Below are 27,748 nucleotides of genomic sequence, written 5' to 3' on the forward strand. Positions count from 1 at the left end.
AAAGACCAAATTTCATGTCCTCCATTTAAAGACCTGCATTTCAAGCACCCTTTTATAGCAGACTCTCAGTGCAATTGGCTCCCCAAGGACTGTGCTACAACAAGAGCAGAGGAGGGTATGCATCATATACATCAAGGGGGATTTCAAAGACACTCCATCATTCTGCATGCACTTAGTATGATTAGCCAATAAGCTCTACAGCAGGAACCCCATTTGTATTATTTTTAGAAACCTGACAAAATAGTACTTGTGGCTGAGAGGCGCTGGTGACCTGAAAGCAGGTGTATTTCATGAGATGAAGAAGCTCCTCCTACTCCCCAAGTGTAACAGTGTAAACTGCATCAGCAGTAATTGTGTGTGCATCACACTGCTGTGCAGTGGGTGTCAGTTTGGTGTTCTGTTAATAAAAGATATGACATTTTCCAGTGCCAAAAGGGTTACTCTATATATTGATTTTATTTTTTTTATCTGCATCTTTCTTTAATCTATAGTTGTTTGGTAGCTATTCAGTCCTGGGTAAATGATGCCTAACATGTAATCCATATTATTATTATTTATTTTCTTTGCTTTCCTGTTTGCTGGTAAGAATTTGTGCATGCAGAGATAAAAGCAGGAGAGGAGCTGTTGCCTAGACAGGAGGCTCTAATGAGGACCTGCACCCCTGGGAGCTGAAATCTGAAGTGGAGTGAGATCGCCTTCCTGCCTGTGTGGTGGTTGTTGCTTCATTTGTTTCCCCACTTCCCCTCTGTCAAAGACTGGCCTAGGCAAGAGCTGTCCCTGGTCCTGGAATGCAGTCTGAGGGGGCTGGTGGATGTCGACAGATTGCAACCCAGAGAGAGAGAGAGAGAGAGAGAGAGAGAGAGAGAGAGAGAGAGAGAGAGAGAGAGAGAGAGAGAGAGAGAGAGAGAGAGAGAGCGAGAGAGCTAAAAAGGGATGAAATTTGCTTCGTGGTTGAAGGTAGGCTTGCTCTTTGTCTCGTGATTTACAATTCTGAATCCCTGATTAATCTGCTGCTGCAGCTTTGACAGACGGAGGCAGCTAAAGATCGCAAGCCTGCCGGTGGTGGTCACGGGAGAGGGATGATACCACAAGCCAGGCGGCTCCCAACCTTCTGTATCTAAGGGGCATGAGGAAGCATCTTTCTTAAAAGTAGGTCTCCCCACTTGTTTTGATTTTTGTTTGCCATTGTTTTTTGTGTTTTGCCTTTAGAAATATCATGTGCAAATGAAGCTTGCTAGTGAGCCTGATGTGTCTGCATTAGGTCGTGTTGTTCTATGCTGTGTGGTAAAGTGGATAAAAAAGCATCCAGCTGCCTCTTTGCTGGACATCCAGGCAAGGTACAATTTGCAGCTGTCCCTTGTCTCCACTCTCTGTGATGGGGGATTAAAGAAGCACCACTAAATCTTTTGCAACCAATTTGAAAAGGAATTGCATTGCAGACATGAAGATGGTTATAGTCAAATTGACACTATATGGGATTCCAAGGAGCTGCTCCAAGCCTTTTCTGTATGAAAACATGACCCCAAGTGAAGAATATTTATTTTTGAGCCATTAACTGGCCAGTTTTTTATGGTGCTGAAATTTACCTTTTTACCTGCACTGAAGTTAACTGCAGAAAAGGGCTTTGCTAAGAAGAAATTAACCAGCTTCCGAATTGTACTTCACAGAGCTAGATTCAGCAATTTTTGTAAGTATACCTTTTAACTCTTTGATGTCCTGATTAAATAGCCCATGATTACACATATGTATATTTGTTTATAAAAAGATTGAGACCTGCCACATACAGTGCAGATATGGGTTGCAAACATATTCATATATTGTAACTTACACTTTCTGTACTGTTGTGAATTGGAATTTCTGTTGTTTTGTTTTTTTAGTACATATGTTTACTACCCTAGTGATATTTTAAAAATAGCTCTAAATTATGAGACATAACAATGCTGTTTGGGAGAAAATCTAGACAAAAATGAAGTAAACAAAATAATTTACACTCCAGTAAACAGAAGCAGGTTACTAGGGAAATGCCTCCAGGGAATCTAGAAACAAGAGAAAGGGCTAGATTGAAAGGAGGATGTCTGATCATTTTTGGAACAACAAAGCTCAATTCTTTCCACAGAACAGCATCAGCAGTGCCTTAAAATGCATTTCCGTACAGTTAATCTATGCAGACAATTTCAGATGTAAGACCAGGAAGTGTTCCAATCTCCACAGAGCTAAGCTAAAAATGATCCATTCTTTGAGCCAAAGAGATGCTGAGTGCAGTGTTTGGTCCTCACAATGGACTACTTTGAATAATCCCTCAGAATCGAATTGGGCATTTGTCCTAACATATTTTCTACACAGTACTCATTAATGATCAGACCTTTAAGAAGAAATGTAAAACAAAATCATTTTAATGTGCCATCAAAACTAGCATGGTTTGGTCATCTATACAAATACAGAAACCAATTTCCTATAACAAATCCAATTATATAAATATAAACTTGTACAATTCTTTGACAAAATTCTCTTTAGTGTTTCTACGTAATAACAGTGCATGCATATGTTGTTTTCATTATTTTATATACTGTTTTTTATTTTAATATTTTATTTTAATATCAGCATGAAGTTTTAACATCTACTCTCGTGTAATGGAAATCATCAGAGGGAATGCTTTCTTTCAAATCAGAGCACTTCAAGGGGAATATACAAGGGAAATATAGCAATAGAGATTACCAGATACCAGTTTTTAAAATTGATTTTCATTTTATTGGTTTATTTTATTTAACAATAGGGAGCAGTATTTTAAATACATGGACTAAAGTAACATGAAAATAAATTCAACAAACCAGTTTATGCTGAAATTATATATATATATATATATATATATATATATATATATATATATATATATATATATATATATATATATATATATATATATATAGCCAGGTCATTTTAAATTTAAACTCTTTTTTAAAGATTGTTTTACATTTGTACTTGTCTGCAGGAAGTACTTTCTGATTGCCTTTGAGAAAAAATGAATTCGAAAGAAGAAGAAGCCAGTTTGACTCGGTTTTTCCAGTATGTTGAAGACAGAGGACTCCGAGCCTACGATGGTTTGGTTATACAGAATGCCTCAGACATTGCCAGGGAGAATGACCGAATGAGGAATGAAACCAACTTAGCTTACCTGAAAGAGAAAAATGAGAAAAAGAGGAAGCAGGAAGAGGCAATAAAACGGTAAGTAAAATGAAATCTTTTAAAGCCTATCTATTCAAATTCATCAGAGGAAACAGAAAACAGAACAAAGTGTTGCGTTCAAAGCTTAAAGCTCACTTTTGGGTCATTTCAATTTCTCTAACCATTAGCGGATCTAAATACAGACACTGTTTGATTAATAATGCTGGCAACAAACCTGTTTGCTTTTGAAAGACAAAATAATCTAACAAGACGCTCAAACATTGTTTGAGATGTTGGTTTTGTTTATATCTGCCACCATTTATATAATTTAACAGGTCCTTTATGTTTATAAAGACTGTCCATTAAATAAATAATTCTAAGTCCCTATATTTTTAAACGTATGTTTGCAGAATAGTCCTAATTGTGTGACAATAACAGCACCAATGAAATAAAGGAAATTAAGTCTTGTTCACATTGGTCTGGGATAATCCTAATTAAACGTTGTTTCATGTCCTGATGAATGACTGCTGAAGATGGTTGAAATCACTGTGGTTCCTTTTCTCGACATGGAGGTCCTCTGACACTCAAATCTACTCTTTTTTTTGTCTTGTCACAGATCATTTAGCCCCTAAATTATTCACAATGAGTTTTATCAGGCCTGCCACCCTTAATGAGATTTAGATTAGATCCATTTGCAAAATAAAATGTAATTATTTACTTGGGGTCCCTAATATGATTCTTTGCTTAGTAATATTGAAGAGGTTGAAGATTTTAACAGCAACCATTAAAATATGATTACAATTACAATTAAAAAAAAATGCATTCCTACAGCAAGTTATTTATTTGTTGTAGTTTTTTATAATGTTTGTGATTTTAAGTTCTCATGGGATCATGACTCCTGTTGAAAGAAGATGGCGGGTGGGGGGAGCGTATAAATCTGAATGGCTGTTTGATAAGTCTATTAGCCTGGATGCTGGTGTCCGAGGTCAAGTCAAAGACCATTTCTGGCAGCATTGCTATGGTTAAAATAACATCAGCCTGCAATATCAACTTGAATCCTATTCATGTTGACATGAAATTGACACTGTGTAAATGCAATAAACGAGATTGCATAGTTGGCTACTATTGGATACAACCATAGCAATATAGTGTATTGTGTCAGCATTTATAGTGATGGATATCAAAAAGAAAGATGGTTCATATAATGTATTTTCAGAAAAAATGGGAAAATAAGTTTTGGCTACATAACTTTCATAAAAAGGATTATGTGGTGGGTTATTGGCTTATGTTGGTCCAAATTATTCCTCCATGCATACTGTATAAAGCACTTAGTCATACTGTATGACACAATGTGATATGGTGATGCTATGTATTTGCATCCATCCTAATTAGATTATTTGATGACATCCCATTTTTTGCTGCTAATACTGCTCTATTAATTTTACCTGGCATTACAATCTAACATTTTTAAGAATGCCATAGGCTCTTGCAAACATTAAATATTAAACATACTGTACATTTAGGGGAGCCAGAGATATAAAAACGAAAGTGCTAGATTTTTTTTTTTCATGAAGACCATATGAGACCATATTAGTCAATGAGATTGCCTAATGTTTACAGTAACTGATGAAAAATGTGTTACAAAGCTGAGATTAAGTGTAAAAGCCTTAGATACTGAATACAATCATAAGGCTAGCAGATAGGGGCTGTTTTCTGCCTAGTAACAGATCAGTTGCCCAAGAGCAGATTCCACCACTGTCAGGAGGGATGCTCTAAAATCAGGACACCGGCCCAAAGAAGAGGAGTTTAATTGTGTCAGAATACATGAATAAATATCTTTTGGTTTTATTTCATTATCAACAGAAATTTTCTTTTTTTTCAGTAAAGAATATTGAAATTGATGTCATGATATGGGCATCAAGTTTTGTTTTTATTTAACAGATCAGATTTGTACAGTTATATTTTTCTAAAATAATTTTTTACCTGCTAAAAGTTATTTTGACTGGGCCCTTAAATGTTTACAAGCTTCTAAAACAACATTGTTTATTCCTGTTTCTGAAAACATGTCGACGATATTGAGTAAAAGCCTTTGAGAATCAAGCACACCATGTGTATAGCAGTGTCTGATAAAAATGGTTCTTTTCTCATCTATGAATGAAATGAAAAGTTGAGACATCTACTTAGTCCCCATTTTCAGCTATAGATTTATCAGCATTGTCCTGGTATTTCTAATCTTTTAGCTATACAGTCTCTCACCAGTCATTCCAGGATTGTGAGAGGATGTCACCTCTTTCTAAAGTACATTGTATTCACTAACTTGTCATTTTAATGCATACAATTCCCGAATTATTAGTTCAAATTATATTAGATAGTATACAGTATGAATCCTATTTAGAAGTCCTTGTAAAATTATGGTTCATGTAAAAGGCATAAATGTTACCTAGTTCATAACTATGATAAAGGTCAGTTGGAAGTTTATACTTTCATTGTTGCTGTGTAAATTTGGATTGATTAAATATTTTGTTTTCCTCAAAACTATGTTGGTCTTTAAAATACTGCAACAGCTGAAGAACACATTTTGCATTTAGACATGTCTATGGAGATGTTTGTAACCTAATCCATTTTTGCAATAAAGTCACTTTTTGTAGTGATCTGAAACCTATTTTTTATTCTCCTAATAATTGATTGTCAGGTAATCTGTTGTTGGCAGTGAACACATTTTTTTTTTGTTTGTAGAAATAATCAACACAAAAATATAAAATGGAGATCATTCAGCAAATGATCATACAATTGCTCAATATTTTAAGAATGTTGACATCTTTCACCATCAAGGACTGGCATTTTGGTAATTGTAGAAACAGTGATCATTTACACTTAGAAAGATTCAAGAGAACCAAGGTAGTCTGGTAATCTGTGCTACTGGTAGCCCATTTTGAGCACCAGTGCAGAGCATTTAAGCATTTAAATGTGCCAGCTTACGGCGTGCCTCATTAATTTTGGGCCAGTTAATACATACTGGATAGGGTAAAATTTGTGCCGTGGCAGAGTGGTACTTTATAATCCGCCAATTTAGGGCTGCGTTGGTTAATCTTGATACGTGCCCCCCTTAATGTTTCATTTTAGCAAGGTTTAATCATTCCTGGGAAACCTGAGGGAGATCGTTCCTGGTTGGCCACAGCTATAGAGGTATACTTGTCACTAAGAGGATTCACAGGTCATTGTTTCTCTATAATACATTTCCTTGGGTCGAAGAAGCTGAATTTTTAATCCAGGATTTTGCACCATGCAAAAAATATATTTGACTTGAAGGTCTTTCTGGGTCATTGGCAAACACAGAAATAATCACACTGGAGAGCCTGCCATAATACATTAATAATGCCCCCCAACCAGCTTGTAACTATAGAAGCTGAACAGAGGGCACAGTTTGGAGGCCTGGCATACAAACACCTGTTTCCACCTGCCACTGGGATTAATTTGAAAGTGATGGGGCACCACTTCGCTTGCATCTTAATATATTTGACATATATAGCTATGGCCAAGTTTTGCATCACCTAGAATTTTAGGATTGAAACATAATTAAACAAAAAACAAATTCTATAGGGTGATGCAAAACTTTTGTCCATAGCTGTACAATACTTTTAATATCTATTATTTTCCTAAAAAGCAAAGAGTTGTAATGGGAAATAGAAATGGATTTGGAATAGAAAGATCCCTTGCTTTTTAAAAGGGTTCGATCATTTTCAAGTATACTCTTTAAACTATAAAAGCTCTGGAAAGAAAAGCCGTCATGCACTTCCCACTGGCAGTGATGTACCTAGATATACAAACAGCTGACCAAGCTTTAGTGCCGATCTGACTGCCTATGTGCAATGCACCTTGGTTCTCTTGAAAGTGTTAACTGATAGGTTAGGGTGACAGTTGTGGGGAAGAGACAGGGGAGAAATATCAAAGTGAAGGACTTTTTTCAGGAGTCCAGTTTCTGATGATGTAAGATCTGAAAATGTCTGTCAACTTCAGATGCTTATAGTGAACAATTTCAATACATTTAGTGGATGTGGATGCTGAGTGTGATTGGATTAGGGTTTTGAAGCATATTGGATTAAAGCGAGACTGTGTTCCGTACAAGTTCTTCTGCTAATGCATATGAAATCACTTGGGGCTATACCTTCAAGGACCACCTGCCTGCATGGATACAAAGGAAGAGGACATTAATACTGAAATGGCTTATCTCACTTTAAAGGATAATCTATGTCACAAGCTTTCACTTCATTTCTGAAGCTTTGTCTAATGTTAAGATAGGTCTAGTTTATGATAAGCGACTGCTTTGAAGGGGAAATAATTTGAAAACATTGAGACATATTGAGTGAAAGATAAGAATGTGTGTGATTGAAATAGAGGGAATTGCAAATTACTCCCAGAGCTCTGTTATAATGATCTTAACAATTAAGAAAATCATTGGTGCACGTACACCCTTAACCAGGTGTGTGGCAGTGTTCTGTATAAGACATATATATATAAAAAAGTACCATCCTATAACATGAAATTGTTTTAACTATAGGAAGAATTTTGTATTAGTTGGCTGTGCCAATAATGCACTTAAAGGTATGATTTGCATTCGGCTGGTTATTTGAAGTTAATCTGTTTTTCCTTCAGATGTGCTGTCTGATCTGCCAATGGCTATGTAACTCTCCCACTCTCGGTGACAATTTGAGTCATTCTTTTTGAATATCCTTCTCTTTTTTACTTCTGTCCTACGCCTATATAGTGGGGGCGTTAGCATGGGGGATTAGCCTTTCAAGAATAATGTGAAGCATACTGTTCCTAAGGATTTGTAACTCCTTGTGGGAGGCACAGACCACTCTGTGCTTGAAATGCTGTAAAATGACAGTACATACCCCTCAACTTGTCATTTAGCATATAAACACGTCTCAAGCCTAGTACAGGCATTCTTTTCCCACTCACTTAACACCTTTGAGCTATGGTAGTTCTTTATTATTTAATTTGATAACACAGATGACATTAAAAACCTCTAGTGCTGGTATTACTGTTATTTCATTTGATAGAATATGTTTGTAAGGTATTGGATGACAACACTTTAAGCTGTTTTACCTAATGCTTCATGGACTGTTCATTTTAGAATTAATTTTAGGTATGATTTTAATCATTTCTATACTAAGAAGAAATATTTTTTTGAAAGATTGTAGAAAGTGCCCTTTTGAAATCTGTGTAAGATGTCAAAGAGTGAAAAATTGCACGTGACATGCCACAGTTCAGTCAGAAGTGTGCCTGTAGCAATTGAGAACATTTTCAGAACAGAAGTCAGCTACTTGGAATGCAGTGCGTCACAATGGCACATTCAAACTATCGTTCAAAAATCAGCTCTATGTGCCCTAGAAAACTTTAACATTCACTTTATCCAACTACATTATTATATCAACATGCTCTGTTACACTAAAATCCAGTTTTTACTACTACTTTGTATGTTGTTTTCCCAAAGAGTGACGTGTTCACAAAGAACTGAATCTGAAATCTGCCAAAAGTATTTAGGTCTCAAATAAATGGCAAACAATGAAAATAGTCATCGTTGGCAGAACTGGATTGGTGGGATAAAGTAGTATCTAAAGTAATGACATTTACAGGGAATCAAACAATGATCCTTTATGTCAGTGATTAATAAAAATTTTTATAGGTGCAGATAAATCTTCCTTGTAGTCAAACAGAACACCATTATGGTCAATGCTATTGTGCAGCAGAAGCTTTCACAATGATGAACCTCTGTCATAATGCAGGAGAAATGGTTTACGGGTTCACTGCCAGATTGTATGATGTCTGTACTAAGCTGAGTCAGCCCAATATTGATCCAGTCTGCACAGAGAATTCAGAGAATTAGACTGTAGGGAGAACTGTCTCCCATAAACACATTTACAGAATTCTCGAATATTAAATCTTTTGTATTTTGTATTTAACCATTTCCCTCAATACAAAATAAATCCAAGTAATGTAGTGCCCTTGGGAAAGATTACATGCTGAATACATTTCACCAACATGACTCTCGACCGTGGGACTGTGGAGAAGGGTTCATGTCTCTAGTCTAACACATATCTAAATTGAGATTATTTTTTAGGGAAATATGTTAATATTGCTGTTCAGTCATTTGTTTGGCCATACACATGTGGGGTGTCTACGTTCATGCTCTATGAAGCACTCATTTATTTTTTTCTCTTTATTTAGCCAAAAGCATTTCATTTGTTGCTAAGCTACCAATACTGATCCCATGCTGCCAACATTGGGGGGGCATTCTGATAGAGCTTGCATTACATTCTGCTACTTAGTTATTTCTCTGAAGAATGCAGAGGTTCTATTTATTCAAGTAGAATGTATAACCAAGGAGGCCTATAGTCTGGTATTCAGCATACAGTAGGTGTATTAAAAGCATTCAAACCTCAGATGCATAGATACAAGAAAGGGTCCCTTGGTCTCTTTGCTAATGTTGCTGTTTTTTCTTAATTAGTGATTTTGGATAATTGAACACAGGATCGTAATACCATTTTACAAAAAGAAAATATGGATCTCATATGAGCGTCAGAGACAGAACTACAACACAAACACAATGCCAGACTGCTGCTTTGCACACAGTGGTGTGTATTAAAATGTGTCATATTGGCTATGGTAGATATAAGAAAATGGTTACTATGAGTTTTGTCTGCTGTCTGCAAAGCAGTATACCAAGGAAGTTTAGCTTATTATTTGCAAACAGTTGAAGGCTGTTTTATGGGGTGATTGCAAAAGAAACATGCATCTTTTTACTGATATCGTCATTAAGTTGCTGTTGCCAGATATGTATTTCCTTGAGGGTCCTTGTGGTTGTAAGTTATCTTATTACAATAATAGCACATGTTTACTTTTGTTAATGTTTAATAGTATCAGCTGTCACTATGGTGCTTTTCCAGTTTATAAAACAGTGTAAACAGATATGTTGTGTGTGTGTGTGTGTGTGTGTGTGTGTGTGTGTGTGTGTGTGTGTGTATATTTATATATAATGTTCTTGTTTATCGTGTGACAGTTTAACAGACCATTTGATTTGGTAGTGGTGTTGATTTTCCTGGCTGCAGTTACAGTTGTCTGCTTTTTGTGTGCTACATGTTTGGTTTCTGTGTCGCTGGAGTGTGTTGCTAGGCAGATTTTAGCAGCTAACCAATGGGTGGCCATTTGTGGTCTATGTATGCACAGTGAAATAACATGTGGGGTTCTACACAGTGAATGATGCAGTATGGTAGGATTATATAAATAGGGGATTTAGGATTCTAAATATAAGTCTTTTTTTTGTTTGTTTGTTTTTTTGCAGTGAGTAGCTGAATTAATGCAAACACAGCATGCACATACAGTATCAGTTTCTAACAGGCTACCCTATAATACATATACAGTAAAGCATATTGGAGAAGTATAATAAACAAATAACAATAACCCTGTTTGTCAGGACAAGCATTTCTTTTTTTTATTGCATGTTTTTTTTTTTTTTTTTTTTTTTTTTTTAATATAAAACAGAAATGGTATAAAGCTCTGAGCCAGCTTATGGAGTGGATGACGCACAGCTGGATTATGGAATAAACCTTGCAGATGAACATTGTGTGGAGGGGTAATGATAGTTCATTTACTTATTGAGTTGACATCAGATGTCAGTAGATATTAGGGGAATTACTCATTATGCTATTTACAAGGTTACTATAGCAAGAAATAAAAAAGATAGAAACATATTGTTTGTAGTGTTTAAATAAAATGGAGTGCACTTTGTTCTGCTCCACCATCTTAATTATATATTTTGTTATATTATTATTTGTATTGTCTTAATTTCAACTTGCAGGTCCCCTGTCATTATGTGCTTATAATGTTATCCCTGATTTGTACATGTTTTCAAGGGGGATGAGTGCTTATAACTAGCATGGTTAACCATTTTAGCATGATTTCACTGTTTTACTAGGCTTTACTCTACTATGCCTTTGCTGTGGTATACCACAGTAAAAAGGGTGTGGTTGATCTCTGTCCAACCAGCCTGTTGTTTTTTAAAGACCAGTACATTAGTTTATTAGAGTTACGTGTCCTGTATTTTTTCTACATTATCTGACAACTATGGATTTAGAATTGTTAGCAATAATGCATTATATTATTAACCAACAGTAATTGACGCTAATTATTATATACTGTAATGTTACCAAGTAATCTTGTAATATTCTGTTCTATCTCCTAACTCTTACACTTATTGACTATATTACTAAGAAACTGATATTTACAATATCATTCCTGTTAGTTGTTACAGGGGTTAATATAACACATGACTATTTTAGCTTTCAAACTTAACAATACATTGTCAATTATGCATGTTCACTAGTGGTTGCTACTTTGACATTTCAAATTGCTGCATTACCAATTAAGTAAATATATACATTAATTTACAAATTAAAGTGGCACATTAGCATGATACTTTACTTGCAAAAGTGCAGACAGATCCAGCCCTACAGACAGCGTTATTGCCAGGGAGCTCAGTGATTAGGTGGCTTGCAGTGAAGCCCAGCTGAGGTAGCAGCTCCTGCTGTTACTAATGACTCCTTGTCTCTGCTCTCTCTACGACCAAGGCTTAACAATTAAGGCTTAACAATTGAGCTTCTCTTCATGTTTTCTTTTTTTAAGTAAACCTTTAAAATGCTAATTTGAATCATTTGAATCCGCAGGCAAAGCAAGGCATTGTGGGATTTTTTCGGCATCTTCAGAAAACTATACCTTTTTTTCAAGATTTCAAATAGCCTGGTTTTCAGTTCCCCTGCCTTTGCTTTGTGCTTGTTTAGTATGGGCTAGTCTTTTAGTTGACTGTTACTTTTTTTGTTTCACATCCACACTAGTTTTAATACAAGTCTTCTTTTCTCTGGTTTTGTCTCGGTTGGACCTAAGCAGGGACAGGAAGCAGTTCCCAATACTGTAATAAACACCTGTCTCAAGGTACTATTTGCGATGCCACTGCGATTGAATAAAAATAACTCACACCACAGGGGGATCACACTTCATAAGAGACTGTTTGCTGCCTGCACAAAAAGCTGTGTCAAATAGTGATGTGGACTACTGTACACTGAGAGCACCTTTGAGACTTACACATGCATCCAAGGCCAGATATGAACCCAGATCTCCAGAGAAAGGGGTATAAAAGCCTAGCGATTTAACCTGCTGTGCCACCTAGCCTTCCCAAATTCAGTCTTTTTAATCTGACTGTATGCTGTCAGTCTCACTCAAGTCAAATGTAATGCTGCTGTATGAAATGAAACGGATGTTAATGTGATAGCTAAAGGACAGGCAGGTGAGAACTGTTAAAAGCCTAGAATCCTATGTGGTCAATTAGTTGCCTTATATCAGATGCCTGACTGTCAGGAAAGTGCAAGCTAGAGAGACAGCATGACTGTATTCCTGTCCATAACTGTTAGCAGACGCTAGATGCATTACTAAAAGACCCCTGGTGTGAAATAAATGTGTTTATCAATGTCCTTCACCCATTTTTTAGAGTTTCTGCCTCATTTTTTTATTATTTATTACTGATTCTGTCTGACAGCATGTTGGCAAAAACGTTTTATCTTTGTGAATTCATAGCCATTAGATGCCTATTGCAAAAAGCTGTGTTTTAAGAATAAAACATAATTATTGTATTGCTTTCAGCAAATAACTAGTGTTACTTTCACTTGTGTAATTTATATCATACAGATATGTTCCATATGCAAGTTAATTAAATTGTGTAAGTAAAGTGAATTTTAACTTTAGGGTTTTTTAAGTTACCATTGACAGATTTTTGTCTAACAAGGATGAGCAATACTTGAAGATAATATCCTTAAGGAATAGAAAGAAGACAAGCGCTGAATTGACAACAGAACTGGCAGAAGGCACAGGTGTCGTTGTCCATCCACCAACAGTCCAAAGCACCTTTGACCATTGTTCCATAGTCCAATTTCGATGTTCTTGTGCATACTTTAGCCTTTTAGTCTTGTTCCCCTTTCTTAACAAAGGTATTCTTACTGCAACACATCCTTTAAGTCCTGATTTCAAGGGTGACCTCTGTACTGTTGATTTGATGAACAACGACACTTGTGCCTTCTGCCAGTTCTGTTGTCAATTCAACGCTTGTCTTCTTTCTATTCCTTAAGGATATTATCTTCAAGTATTCCTCATCCTTGTTAGACAGCTTTTTGGGTCTTCCAGTCCTGGGTTTGTCAATTATAGATGATGTTTCTGTACTTGTTGATTATGCTTTGGATACCACACCTTGAAAATCGAGTGATGCAAGCTATTTCTCTCAATGTTTTTATGCTTCTTTATGCAAGTCAAGGTTGTTATAATAGTAGAAAACACTAGTGAAGGCTTTGAGTAAATTGTTGATGCTCATAATGCATCAGAGTAGAACAATGCAACATGTCTAAAACTTTTGTACAGCAGTGTGTGTGTGTGTATATATATCTATATATATATATATATATATATATATATATATATATATATATATATATATATATATATATATATGTGAATTGACTTGGAACTGAATCTAAAACAAATACCAAGTTAATCCAGAGAACCACCCATTTTATGAATAAGACCCCAAAACAAATGCATACATGAACTTGTGATGTGTGATGTTGGATTAGTATCTCATTCTAATAGGATGTTAACCATTTGGATGTATGCCCTGTGTCAATAATCATCTTAAAATCAATGTCTGTAACATTCACATTTCTTCTGTCTGAACAATGATGATACCAAGCAGATCTTTACAGACTAACAGGATACATATATACCATTACCATTTTTTTCTATTACAACCTTTATGTAATAAGAGTTCAGGAATGAAAGATATATGAGGAACACAATTAAAAATCTGCAGACTGCACTGGAATAATTACAGCAAAAATGCATTTTAAGGGGGGCATTTATCTTGACTTCATCTTCTCTCACCAATACAGACAGCAAAAGAGGAGCTGACTGCCCACTTAATTAATGTTCTCAGTGATTTACGTTGTAGCTTTCTAACCAGATAAGAGCTTTTTTTTTCAATTTCCAATCCAAGCCATTACCATTTTAATTTTACAGATGCAAGCTAATCACTTACAAAAACTTTATTTATGGTGACCTCTTAGTGCGGGATTGACTCTATACTCAGGGTGGGGATTTGGATCTGTCTTCCATGGGGTGTATCTGGGTTATTCTTTACTCTTGTTCTGCTTCTAACTAGTGATATTGCTAGGACTGTTTTGCTATGTGGTCACAACTCCATGACCTCGTGCAATGACCTTGTGTCTATGACCTCATGCCTCACGATGCACCCAAATAAGATATGTCTTACCGCACACCCTGGAGTGGGTTATTACACTTATAAAATGTTTATTTTAGAAAAAGAAAACCAAAAAACAATACGATTTTAAACTTTCAATTACATTTTATTGAATGTATCCAAATGTGCTGTAAAAAACGTATTACTACTGAGTGATTTTTTTTTTTTTTTTTACATAGTCAAGGTTATTTTTTTATACTGCAGTTTGAATGTGTTATTTTCTTGTAGAGTAAAGCTACAAAAGAAACAAAACAACATAAGTGCTTACTTACATGTTTTATACACTTTGGTCAGTAAAGTTGATGTCTGAAATCACTGTACAATAATCACACTCTGCATCGAATCCAGATGGTCAGGGAGGCAGTCATGCACTCATATCAGTCCACCTGAACAAACCTACTCCTGTATTATAATACACATTGAAGTCAGCATTTACTGTAACGTATTTCACTTTTATACCAGATTGTTGAGAATCTGAACCCAGGTTGTTGCTGTTTTTCATACATGGTCTCTTCGTTGGTAAGATTCAACACAACTGCTTTCCACCACAATTTGAGATCCTGTAATTAAGCTGGATCTTGTACTTCAACCTGAAGCTTTACAGGCATTATTGCTGTGGTCAAAGTGATTAAGATTTTGAGATTTTAAAGAAAATAAATCCAAGGAAATATATTATCATTTAAATGTGATATGATTGTTATTTAATTTCTGTGTTTGACTAATATAAAATATTTTTAAAAAATGCTGAATATCTAAGGGACCTCAACTGACCGTATGGTGTGGAGAAGTATTTTTCAGCTGCTGACCCAGATCATGCGCTTTGATCTTCAAAGGTGATTAGCCCCTAGCTGCAGTAAAACAAGTCTTCATTTGTTCTTGTTCAGCCAATTACGATGTTTATTCAAGCCACTTTATCAGCAATGTATAAAGGGTTCATAGATGATAATCCCAATATAAGATGTTCTTCAGTTATAGTAGCCTGCAATTGCAATGTATGATAGCAATGTATGATAGCTCAGCCAAAGTGACTTTAGTATCAACACCATGCAGTGGAGTGTATTCCCTGTAAAACAAAAGGAAACCCAAAGTGGATCACTAGTTGGTGCTGCCTCTACCTTCTATAATGACACTTTGGTTGACCTAGCCTGCCATCTGTGATAGGCAACTAGAAGCTTGAAGCTGCTTACTCTTTCATAAATGCATTACAGAGGATATTGAAGTAAAAACATTTACAAATGCTCTAAAATGTTTATTTGTATTTTCATATTTGACCAAAATGTACTGTGCAGACCCCAGAAACCTACACTAAATAAGGTTCCTGTTTGTGATACTGCAATACATAAACAAGCTATCTCATCTTGCTTGATTGACCATGAAAAGAAGTATTTTTTTATCATTTTTGTTTTAGATATCCAGTGATATATTGTATTGTAAAAGGGGTGTACTGCTAAGTGTGGGTATCCACTGAGAGAATGCTGATGTTGCAAACGCCACACAGGCGTCCAAGTTTTATTAAGTACAAGGTGTTACAGTGGTTGTTTGCCACCACTGGGGTACCAGAAATGGTAGCCCTAGTGCGGAAGGATATATATACAGATTCATATTTACAAAAAGGCAAAAACAAACACTGTACTTAAACAACTAAGAAAACAAAAGCTGGCCAAGCTTAGGCCTTGCGCTACTCTCGCACCAGGAAACTTTTTCCTACCATAAACTAAATAAACATTGGTAGGATTAAAATCCCCTAACCTAAATGCAGTGATTGTTCGTAGCTCATCCTGGTTAAACACGCAGTGATTAGGCTTTCTACTAAGCACAGAATAAACACACACACAAACAAACAAACAAATAAGAACCAAGGGCTGTCTCTCCAGACCCTTTTAAAAGGCAGGTGACCAGGGTTAAATACATTTTTATTTAAAAAAAAATCAAACCAAACCAAATCCCACCAAACCATATTTATAATTAAACAAAACTATATTTTACAGGGGCAGGCCTCAGCCCTGCCACAGTTATATACTGGTATTGTGTATTGTATAATCACACCAAATTGACATGCAATACAAATAAAACAAAGTGACAAAGAATTGGCATTATATTTTTTTTTAAAAACTGAATTTAGAATTCCCATGTCTTTAAGAGATTAAGACAGATTACTAGAGATTTTAATGATTGTATATTGCTGTACTTAAAACCTGTAGCATTGACTTTGAAGAAGTACATCTCCTCATGCTTGGTGATTTGTCATGTAGCACCAGCTAGATGTGTCCTCCCCTCCAAATGCAATATGATGCAGAGGGGGTTGTATCTGTTGAAATAAATGTTTAATGTTTAAGATGAAAGATGTCATTGCCAAGCATAGTTGCAAAAATGTGATGGTGTATTAACCTTCTGTAATTACTTTCCAGGCACTTTGAAGAACAAAAAAGCAAACATCATTTTTTATAGCAGGAGGGGAAAAGGTTGTAGTTCACTTAACTTAATGCAATATGTATGAGCGTTGTTTTTAAATAAAATATTTCCCCAAATTAGGAATTTATTTGATAAATGGCTTGTGATTGAATACTAATAAAGAGATGGGAGAATCAGGTGTCAAATGTAGAATGTATTGCTTTGTCTACAATATGTTAACTTTGTTCTCTAAATATGCCTATACCTGGCTTTATGATTCCGTTGGGAATCTTACTTTTGGGCTACTAGTTTCCATTTTTCTCTGTTAAATGTTACACATTTTGTTTCTGATGTAGTCAAATGGCTGTGCTCCATTTGGTTCCAAATTGCATTTTTGATTGAAAGCTAGAAATGTCTAGCGGTTGACTGGAACACTTCACAGCAATAACTCATCTTTTGTAGCCAGCAATAAAGCTGCTATTAACCTTAATAAGCAAACAGTAAAAGCTCAATTATGCAGAAGGCTCCAGTGTGATAATGTCATCTTTGTGGTTATATTTTTCAAACTGTCTTTGACATTACCAAGAACTGTTCATTTCTGGACTCTACTGTTTCATTAATGTAAGTATTTTTTAATATGTAAATTAGTATGTAAATCAGTAAATATGTTATTAGTATTTGTTTTTAACAAAAATGCAAAGTACATCTTATAAAAGATCCCAAGGGTATCTATTTGTTACAGATCACATGACTTATATTAAAGTCTCTTGTTTTGCCTATCTTCCAGCATCGGGGAGGGCGTTGCAAGAGGAGGCGATGGTGGCTATGTGGGAAAGCATTTCCGAATGGGATTTATGACAATGCCTGCCCCACAGGACCGACTACCCCACCCTTGTGGGGTTGGATTTTCCGTTAGGTCACAGTCTCTGCACTCAGTTGGGGGTGGAGATGATGACGGTGTCAATTCACGCAAACAGCCTCCCCCCAAACCCAAACGGGACCCCAACACTAAGTTGAGTAGCTCCTCAGAAACTGTCAATGCTGGGACAACGTGTAAAGCATGGAAGGATTTGGATAAAATTGACGGTAAGTTCCTTTCTCCTTTAAATTGCCTTATTTGTAGGTTGCACAAGAGTTCCTGGAACTAATGATTTACTGACCTTACAGTGCTACAGTAGTTACCAGATGAAATTACACTGTTGAAGTTGTTTTGCTGTACAATGCAAAATGAAACTGTGCTCACAGAAACATGCCTGTAGGTGACAAAAAGGGGGAAAAAAGCCTGACAGGTTGGTTATGTTTGTATAGGTTACATAAACATGTACCTGCTTGGGATAATAAACAACTCTAAGGCCTATATTTTTCATGATACAGGAACATTTGTGGCTAAGTAAATGTGGCCCAAGGTTCAGTAACACACAAGGGGCCCTAAGCTGAAACAAGTGTAAAGACAAAGGAATAATATTATTTTAACAAAACTAGCAAGGAACTATTCAGAACAATAATTTAACTGCTCATTCCTGCAACTAAGTTGCTTCTTGCTAGTTTTACCTTGCATCAAAGCTTTTATTTTTCAGGAAGTGTGTATTTGCCTTGCTTCAAAACAGTCCCTGGGGTGTTACATCTTATTTGAGTCTAACAGGTTTTAATTTGGCATAACTTAGAATAATATTCCGGTGCTTTTTTTAAAGGGAAAGTAACTTTTGTTGAGAAAAAGTGGGCTCATCAATTGGTATTGTTTGCAAGAAACCACCTGATCTTCAGTTAAGAGGGAAAGTGGATTTTTATGTCAGCTTCAATTTGAAATTAGGTCTTGCAGGTGATGGCCATGATGGATGGGATCTGCCTTATTTTAACAACCTCCAAGCATTCTAACAAATGGAACACATGCTGGAAGTTCACAGTGGTTTCTTAATCAAGTGAATCAAGCCCTTACCATCACTAAAATGCTGATAAGGCTGAACTTGCTAACTTCAACAACTGCGTGTTTAAAACTGTGTTCAGATTAATTATCATTGTCTCCTGATGAGAATATGTTAGTGCTTTGAGGAGAAGGTACGAATTAGGTTGCGCTTCTTTACAGTAAGCAATAGGTGTCACTGCACCTTCATGTCACTTAATTTGACATGACTTTTTTCACTCCTTCTTAAATTTATAATGAAATCCACTTTACCTATCAAAAAAAAGCATAATCTAATAAGACAATTATGGATTTTAATAGCAGGATAATTGGATACGCTCAAAGCAAATGAAATGTTTAGGAGAGTGTGTTCTCCCTTCTTTATATAGAAAAGATATATATAGACATTACACTGGAAGACTTCTTTTTTTGTGAGTCTTCTCAAACAATTAAAATAAACACTACCTGTATTATAAGGGTTGGTCTTAGTTCACCTTAATATTACCATGCAAATCATTAACAAGCAGAGGAAAATAGCATGGAAATCCTGTGTCTGCTTAAAACACCCATTCACTTAATTCGATTAGACAGTTGTAGAGGACTTGAAGTATGAAATTAAATGCCATTTAAGAGGAAGAGGAAAATCTGAAACAGGCGATGTTACAGCAACTGGGATTGTAATCAAATAAGTCATGCCTAAACTGTACATCACAGTGGAAAATAAAGCCCATCATGCATGACATCAAACCAAACGCTTATAGTTTTTTTCTTCAAAAGATTACAAACATGATGTAAAAATTGTGACTGATGCCATCAGTAAAAATACGATAAGTGAAAAAAGTTTTATACCATCAAGATGATTTTTTTATGCATTTTACATTTTGGGAAAATATTTGATGATGCTTGCAATCATCCGGAGTAGTCTGAGGTTATCTAGGTCCAACATCTAGTTCTTACCATTGTTTCTCTAAATCTGCCTTTACCAGCGCCTTTGAGTTTGTCTGGAGAATCTTGACTTGACTTCACATGACTTCAATTGAACGAGGAAGTCTGTTCAGTTAGAATACACTAGGCCGGCTCAAAGAAAGCTCAAAGCCAGGTAAAGTCAAATTTAGAGAAAACTATAATGTTCAATATGGGTGCTCATAAAATAGCAAAGGACGTTTGAAGCTACTTACTATTTAAGTTTTAAGAATGTTATGAAAGTAACTGGGCGTCCACTTTCACTGCAAACTCTTTTTACAGCTACCTATGTAGCACAGGCAAAGGGCATCAGCCTGACAGATGTGTAGGATAACGCAGAACCAGGGTTTACCGCCTCACTTCTAAATCTGAACACATCCTGATTAACTCAACCATTTCCGTATCAGCTGCTAAACTCCTCTGACAAGTAAAGCCACAGCTGGGGACCCTCTGTACAGTATATCTTGCTCCAAGAGCTAATACTTTTCTTTTACAGCCTAGGGACAATTAAGCATGAATATCTGTAGCAACCTTCAGGAAAAAGACTGAGTTGTGTGTCTAACTCCACATCAAGTGATTAAGACCTAATGTACATTAATGGAGTGCCGTCAGTTCTTTACCTGTGCTTTCCCTGCAAAAAATTGCTTTAGTACTACTGCAGTATACTATAGTATACTATAGTACTTTTTTGGCAGGGTTACCTCAAGCAGGTTTGCTTTTAGGTTCCACTTGTAGTAGACCATGAAGCACAGAACAAGGGGAACTGTTGGAGTTAAGTTCTGTAAAAAATAAAAATAAAATAAGGAAATGGTTTGGGAAATATGTAAATTAAAAATAAAAAAATACTTTTTGGTCAAATACTGTTTATTGGACCCATAAACTGATGTTCTTGCCAGACATGGAAGGAATAAAACACTGTAAAAACTGATAATTCCAGCATTATCACCACCCCCTCCCACCACCCCCACCATTTACTTAAAAGAGGCCTCCTTGTTTACTAGAATAAGAAGGCAAGTTGGGATAAGCATGTCATCTTACTTTTTTTGGTCCCCCATCCTGTGCGCACAAGAATGACACCAGTGTGTATAGGATGGCATCTTAACTTTAATCATTACAAGGACTTTATGCTCCCATGGTATGTCAAATAAGCAGCATTCTGTTGTCAACCCTTTCCCTGAGAATCTATATATATATATATATATATATATATATATATATATATATATATATACACACACACACACACACACACACACACACACACACACACACACACATATATATATATATATATATATATATATATATATATATGTATTGTTGATATTTTAAGATGGCCTACTTGCATGCATTTATAAATAGTGAGAAACTAAAAATTAAAAATTCAGTTTTTTAATGATGGGCACTATATAAGGATGTTGTTAATTATAAAATTATGCTTCAGGAAACAAATCTATATATATGCATATGGATATTGTACTTGCAGCAATGTGAACGATTCACAGATTATTTCTACTAATATACAGTTGTATGCAGATATTACAGAAGTGGCATAGATTCTTCACATGACAGAGATATGCAAATGACCATGGGGTCTGCTTTTCCACTGTACTGTAAAGATATGTTATACCTTACTTAATTTAATCAGGTTACAAATGAAAGTGTATTTTCACGTTTTCATCACAGATTAATTGTGTTCACAGAAGTGGAAAATCGAGCTCCATATTGTTTATAATTTTGTGAGTACAAGGCTGAGCTGTACTGTAACTGCAATAAAGTTATAGTCGTGTGCAGGGGTGTCAAACTTGTACCCATGCCCTTCCTCTATTGGACAATATTATAATCTGATATCTGATTTGTAGTTCACATTAAAAAAAATAAAAAATGGTTTGGTTTTTACAAGAACATGAATCGCTGTTACGTTTACTTAAAGTTTTACGGTAGGTAAACTTAAAATCCCATCAACCCTTTTAGGATGCCCCGACGTCTGTGGTGGCCTCAGTCTTAGCCTGAATAAAACTGCACCAGGAACCTGATTTGGCCCCATTTAGCCCCTAGACCTTGTGTTTCATAGCCCTGGCCTAGCGTTCATTTGTATATGTTTTAATAACATTGTTTTATCTTTGTGAAATTCTGCCATTCCTAGGTCAGGACCCCCTTGAAAGTGATCCGCAAGACTCAATGGGTATGTTCCTAAAATACTACCACTATTATTATTATTATTATTATTATTATTATTATTATTATTATTATTATTATTATTACTACTACTACTACGACTACTACTACTACTACTACTACTACTACTAATAATAATAATAATAATAATAATAATAATAATAATAATAATAATATAAAACTGTGTTTTAAAAATAACATGAGTAGAAGGGATATCAACTGTGAAATTAGATACAACCTTGAATATCAACAAAAGCATCTGTAAAAGGGGACCTCACTCATTTGCCCAATATGATTTTACACTGTAGCACTAAAAACGAGTAATTTAAAATTGCCCCTGCATGAGTGCTTATCAGTGACTCTCTGCAGCTTTAGTTAATTCATATCACTGCTTCTTTAGGCAGCAGTGGGAGGGAGGTCCTTACTAAAGATGTGGCAAGTCTCTGCTACTTGAACCTTCAATTTCCTCAGCCACAGGGTTAGTCATTAGTTTCTGGGGGGACAGGAGAGTAAAAACAGGTGAGCGCCAGCGATTTTTCTCACTCCCACTGAGCATCTGCTGTGAATAAGTATCAGGGAACTGGCAACCACTCATAACGTTAATATAAAAATTCAAAACAGCAGTGTTACGGAAAACACACAGGGCCCTATTTTGATGTGCAAAGGCAGAGGCTGCAATTTGTTGTGCATTTATTTAATAGTTTTGTAATTACCTAGTCAATAGATATACAATAGGGAAATAAAAACATATGACAAGATATCAATTCCAAAACTTAAACCAATGTTGCATATAGCCTTTTATTATGTCTGTAATATTTGTTCATGCAGGAAATTACCAGTGTAAGTTTTGAAAAACTGAATGGAGTGTGACCGCAAAATTACAACAGCAGTGAATGGTGAATACGCACAAGCACCTCTATTGCATATTTTATGATTGTTTATGAACATGTAACTGAACTTCATTTCAATTAAATAATTATTTATGCCACACAAAATTAAGTACTTTCTTGCTAGTTTTATTCCACTCTGATTGTCTGCCTTTCCACATGCGATGCATGCTTAGAGCTAATGTGTGATAATTCACAACATGAGTCTTGATTTTGGATTCTGGATTTAGTCCCTCTCAACCTATTCTACCAATCTACCTATCTGTCAACCGAATTTTTGGAAAGCAAATCTATATAATAAATACAATATTCTGTGCTTGGAGAGAGTCGGGATGCTTTATATTGCTATAGCAAGGGGATCAATAAGGACTACAATATTATCGTTTCTTTATAAATAAATAGTTTATATAATAAATAGTACATCGTTTTTGTACAGTAGTTAAAAGTAAAATTACATTTCAGATGTAAGATTGCAGTTTATGCATACCCCATAAGTTAACCTTAACGTATGTGCAGTATGTATTGAAACTACTCATGACTTCAAGGTAATGTTGCATTTTACTATCATAGTGTCAAAATTGAGTATAAATTACTCAGTGACCCAAAACTTTATCTGGAGCGTTGACTTGGTCAACAAATCACTGTACTAAGGCAGTGTAGTTGGAGACACCTTAGTTTAAATGGCTTATTTAAAAGCAAGTATATAAACTGTGGGTTTTTCGATTGCATTTTTTAAAAAGAAAAACACTGTTCTAGCAATATTTTTATTTTCCTTAGTCAAACATTTGGGAGTATACTCACTCTCAAATCCAGCTTTGAGAGTGTAATTAGCATCTCAAGGTTCTCAAATCAAGACGTGTGTGTGGGAACAGAACAGATGATGTAGGCTACCACCTACTGACAGTCATTGTGGGTTACTGCTTGTTCTCAGAATGCATGTTCAGGTTTAATTTGCCCATCATATTTAATGTCATCTAAGCCAAAATAAAAACAAAATCTAATCTATTTCAAATATGTCTGCAAACTTTAAAATTGATATGACTAATAGCATAATATATAATAGAATCCTGGTAAGTTTGCTATGTGCATAAACATATGGTGAGACATGATGTCTCATGGCTTTATGTGTTGTTAGACCATCCTCACTTAAGTGCTAAAAGTTTATATCACATACTGAACCGTGCCATATCTGAGATACTGTTAATATGGGCCTATATGTTAATAGATATATACCATTGTTTTTGCATTCAAGTATCTATCTGCAAGTGAGAATTATTATTGCTGAATATTTACTTTTTTTTTTTTTTTTTTCGTTATTTAGCATCAACGAAACCAAGGCCACATAGTGATGAATATACAAAGAAGATCCCCCCTCCAAAACCCAAACGAAATCCAAACACTCAGCTGAGCACGTCTTTCGATGAATCGTACATCAGGAACCACTGCTCCATGAAGACGTCAAAGAAGGAAAAGTCCTCTTCACAGACACACAGTCCAGCCCGAGACACTGATGAGGATGAGCCTGTGTACATTGAAATGGTGGGAAATATACTAAGAGACTTCAAGAGGGACAACGAGGACCAAAGTGAAGCGGTATATGAGGAAATGAAGTACCCTGTATTTGATGACCTTGGCCAGGACACCAAGTGGCCCATTATTTGTAACTATGAAAACGTTAGCTGTACTACTCCTACAGTGCCTGATCTGGAATTCATGAAATCAATGGTGCCATCAACTCCGAAAGGCATGCTTTGTGAAATCCCTCCCCCCTTTCCAAATCTGCTGTCCCACAGACCACCACTGCTGGTCTTTCCACCTGCACCAGCGCAGTGTTCTCCAAACTCGGATGAGTCTCCTTTGACCCCTCTGGAAGTCACCAAGCTGCCCGTTCTGGAAAACGCTCCCTATATAAAGTCTGGAGCTTCTCCATCTTCTGCATCACCTCAGACCTCCATCCACCACAAAATAGAAAAGGAACTGCCTGTGACGCACACCAGCACAGCTTCTGGACGCTCGTCTGCCCCACCGCTTCAGTCAAACTTGTACAAATCATCGGCTTCCGCTCAAGGATATCCCAGGAGCCACTCAGCTTGCCCGTCTCCCGTGAGCATGGGGAGGTCTCTAACTCCCTTAAGCCTCAAGAGACCCCCACCCTATGAATCTTTACATTCAGGGAGTATCCCCAGAAGCTATTCTTCAGTGCCTCACTCGTCAATCAAGAACACTTCACAGGAAGGGACGAAACTGGCAAACTCCTCCTCCAGTGCACATGGCTCCATGCAAAACATGTCCCGGTCAAAAACACCCACAAGTCCTTTAGATGAACTAGCAAGCCTTTTTACCTCAGGGCGGAGCCTTTTGAGGAAATCTTCCAGTGGCAGGAAATCCAAGGAGTCTGCAGAGAGTAAGTTCCCCTTTTTTAATTATAATTATTATTAGTATTCATAAACTCCATGTACAGAATGTTACTACTAGACTTCTGTAACAAACTTTCATTTAAAGGAAGGACTGTGTACATTATTTAATGTTTTAAAAATAAACTTCCCATTATGGTGTGATTGTTTACCTTTGAGGTATTTCTACTAAGTTTGACATCTGGTGCCACTGTTATTTTCAAATAATTCAAGGTTTTTCTTACAATACAAATTAGAATACATTTATGATGGGTTCATATATTTGTTAACTTACTGATTAAGTGGGATAATACCTATTACTAAAAAACAACAGCTATATTATTTATTAAAGGTTTCAGTCTATAAACTCTGTACTTGTAAATTGATACAGTATTACACATATACTGTACCTTATGATAAGACGGCAAGGATCCAATTTTCCACAAGCCATTCCACCGGCAGTAACACTAGGACTGGCACATAAGGAAAACACAAATAGCAGGACCATTTAACTATGGTTCCAAACTTCAGGGTTTTAGATTCCATTGCATTTTTCCACTCAGAACATTTACATTTATGATATCAATGACTAACAATGTTAAAACATCTATACATTATCAATAAGGACCTCTAGCATGCAAAAATGCTTTACAGAGGAATTCATTATACTTTGTTACTAAACAGTCAAGGTTAAATATGCTCAGATATTTTGCTGAGAGAAATTAATAGGCTGTCTGTCTAATCCTAGAGCACTTAGTCTGATACAGAAAATATGATTTAATCCTGTGAGATTACTACTGAAAAAAAACCAGAGCTTTATGCAAAATTATTATCTCTATATAGCAATGTTAAGCAAGATGACAGGACTGGATGATTTATGCAATTTGGAAACATCTGAATTGCATGTGCAATCACAGTCACATGTTTGTGTTCTTGCCAGAATTCAACCTAAAATAAATCCAGATTTCTATAAACGAAATTGATTATATCAAATATGAAAGGAGCACAGGGCCGTTGTAGCTCTTAAGAACAGAAAATACTAAAGATTTTTTTTTTTTTTTTTTTTAACAATTATTTTTATTCATTTTCCAATTCTTCCAATTTGGAATGTCCAATGAGTGCCGTCCGGATTTTTCTCCCTCTGCAAGCCCGCCGTGCTGTCATTTCCAGAACAGTGTTGGAGGACCACAGTCCTGAATTGCGTACAGGCTGGCCTGCAGGGGTCCTGGACAGGCACAGAGGTCGCTAGCCGACCTAACCACCCCCCCCCCCTCCGCCCGGCTATTTTATATTCTTAATTGGTTTTTTTATATATAAAAAGGTCTTACAAACCAAGCACTCTGATTTGCCAAGACCCGTATTAGTTTGCTGGTTTCTTTACATTTTGCAGTTCTGTAGCCTTCCTGCCATTTGAAGATTGTGTTAACATGTTGCGCTCTATAGGCGTTTACAAGATCTCCCCAGCCTTGTACACTTATGAAATCACTGAGGGATGTGTAATGTCATGAATAATTTCTAAGAGTGGTAGTAAAAATAGTCTAGACCAAGATTTTAGGAGTACCTTTCCCAGTTAAACTTTCCCAGTTACTACCAGAGTATCTACATAGCCTGTCGAGTCCCTGAATCAGATATTCTTGTCGGTTTTAAAGTCGACATTTAAAATGTATATTAAAAGTGTACATATTAAACCGAGAACCATTATATACACTTACCTACTTCCATGTTTCCCCAGCATACATTTAAAAGAATGTATACGTTCTTCTGAGGGTTGTATTCTTTGAAATCACAATCCATAAAGCTGGCTCTTAGAATAGGAATACTTCCATCTTAATTGTGCAAATGTAATTGAATTGGATTGGTATAACCTCATACAGATTACTACCTACAATCAAGTATGGAATAAAACAAAGATTGAAATCCTTTTGGAATTCCTTGCCCTTTTCTACAGGATTTCTTATGCATATGTGATACATGTAATGCCCAATTGTTTCTTTTTTGAATCCCAGGCAGTGGGCAATGGTGCACTGTGTGCAATGACAGGGCAAACAGGGAGTTTAAAATGGTTCCAAACTTTATTAAACCACAAATTCAATAGAGAGAGGGGCATACAGACATAAAACACAGGTTGTACAATTAGTGTCTGGTGCAATCATACTAAAAGTTTGGCAGATAAGAATTTCATGAATGAATTACTTTAAAAAATCACACAAATTAACCTGGTCCCCAGTTAGACTACAATTCTTAAATATTGTACACAGTAATAACTGGTTGGCAATGTATACTGTTTAGCCAGTGTGCAAACAATATCAAATAAATAAATGAACATGGTCAAATTCAAATAGTGCAAAACAAAACTACACATCTCAATAATTCAAAACAAATAAGAAATCAAATAAATTCAAAGTGAACACAAATAACACAGTGCAATCAATAAGTAAAATAACTGACCTAAACAGAGATGCAACCAATCAGTTAACCACACAGAATGCCATCGTAGGTGAAGATCATGTAAGTA

The 27,748-nt window shown here is 35.9% G+C and overlaps 1 protein-coding gene across 3 annotated transcripts in view; it reads left to right on the top strand.

Annotated features, from left to right (window-relative positions):
- The first annotated feature begins 412 nt into the window (after window positions 1-412).
- Window positions 413-27,748, top strand: part of LOC117423264 (neuronal tyrosine-phosphorylated phosphoinositide-3-kinase adapter 2-like) — a 46,018-nt gene continuing 18,682 nt past the window's right edge. Inside the window, exons 1-5 of one of the 3 annotated variants that reach the window (XM_034038787.3) lie at window positions 413-1,687; window positions 2,990-3,222; window positions 17,700-17,998; window positions 21,922-21,960; window positions 24,162-25,244. In XM_034038787.3, the coding sequence (XP_033894678.3) occupies window positions 3,020-3,222; window positions 17,700-17,998; window positions 21,922-21,960; window positions 24,162-25,244 (1,624 nt within the window). In that variant the 5' untranslated portion in view covers window positions 413-1,687; window positions 2,990-3,019. The remainder of the gene's footprint in view (window positions 1,688-2,989; window positions 3,223-17,699; window positions 17,999-21,921; window positions 21,961-24,161; window positions 25,245-27,748) is intronic. The other 2 variants (XM_034038788.3, XM_034038789.3) reach the window with 2 other exon arrangements.

The sequence above is a fragment of the Acipenser ruthenus genome, chromosome 17 (genome assembly GCF_902713425.1).
Source record: "Acipenser ruthenus chromosome 17, fAciRut3.2 maternal haplotype, whole genome shotgun sequence".
NCBI classification, from domain to species: Eukaryota; Metazoa; Chordata; class Actinopteri; order Acipenseriformes; family Acipenseridae; genus Acipenser; species Acipenser ruthenus.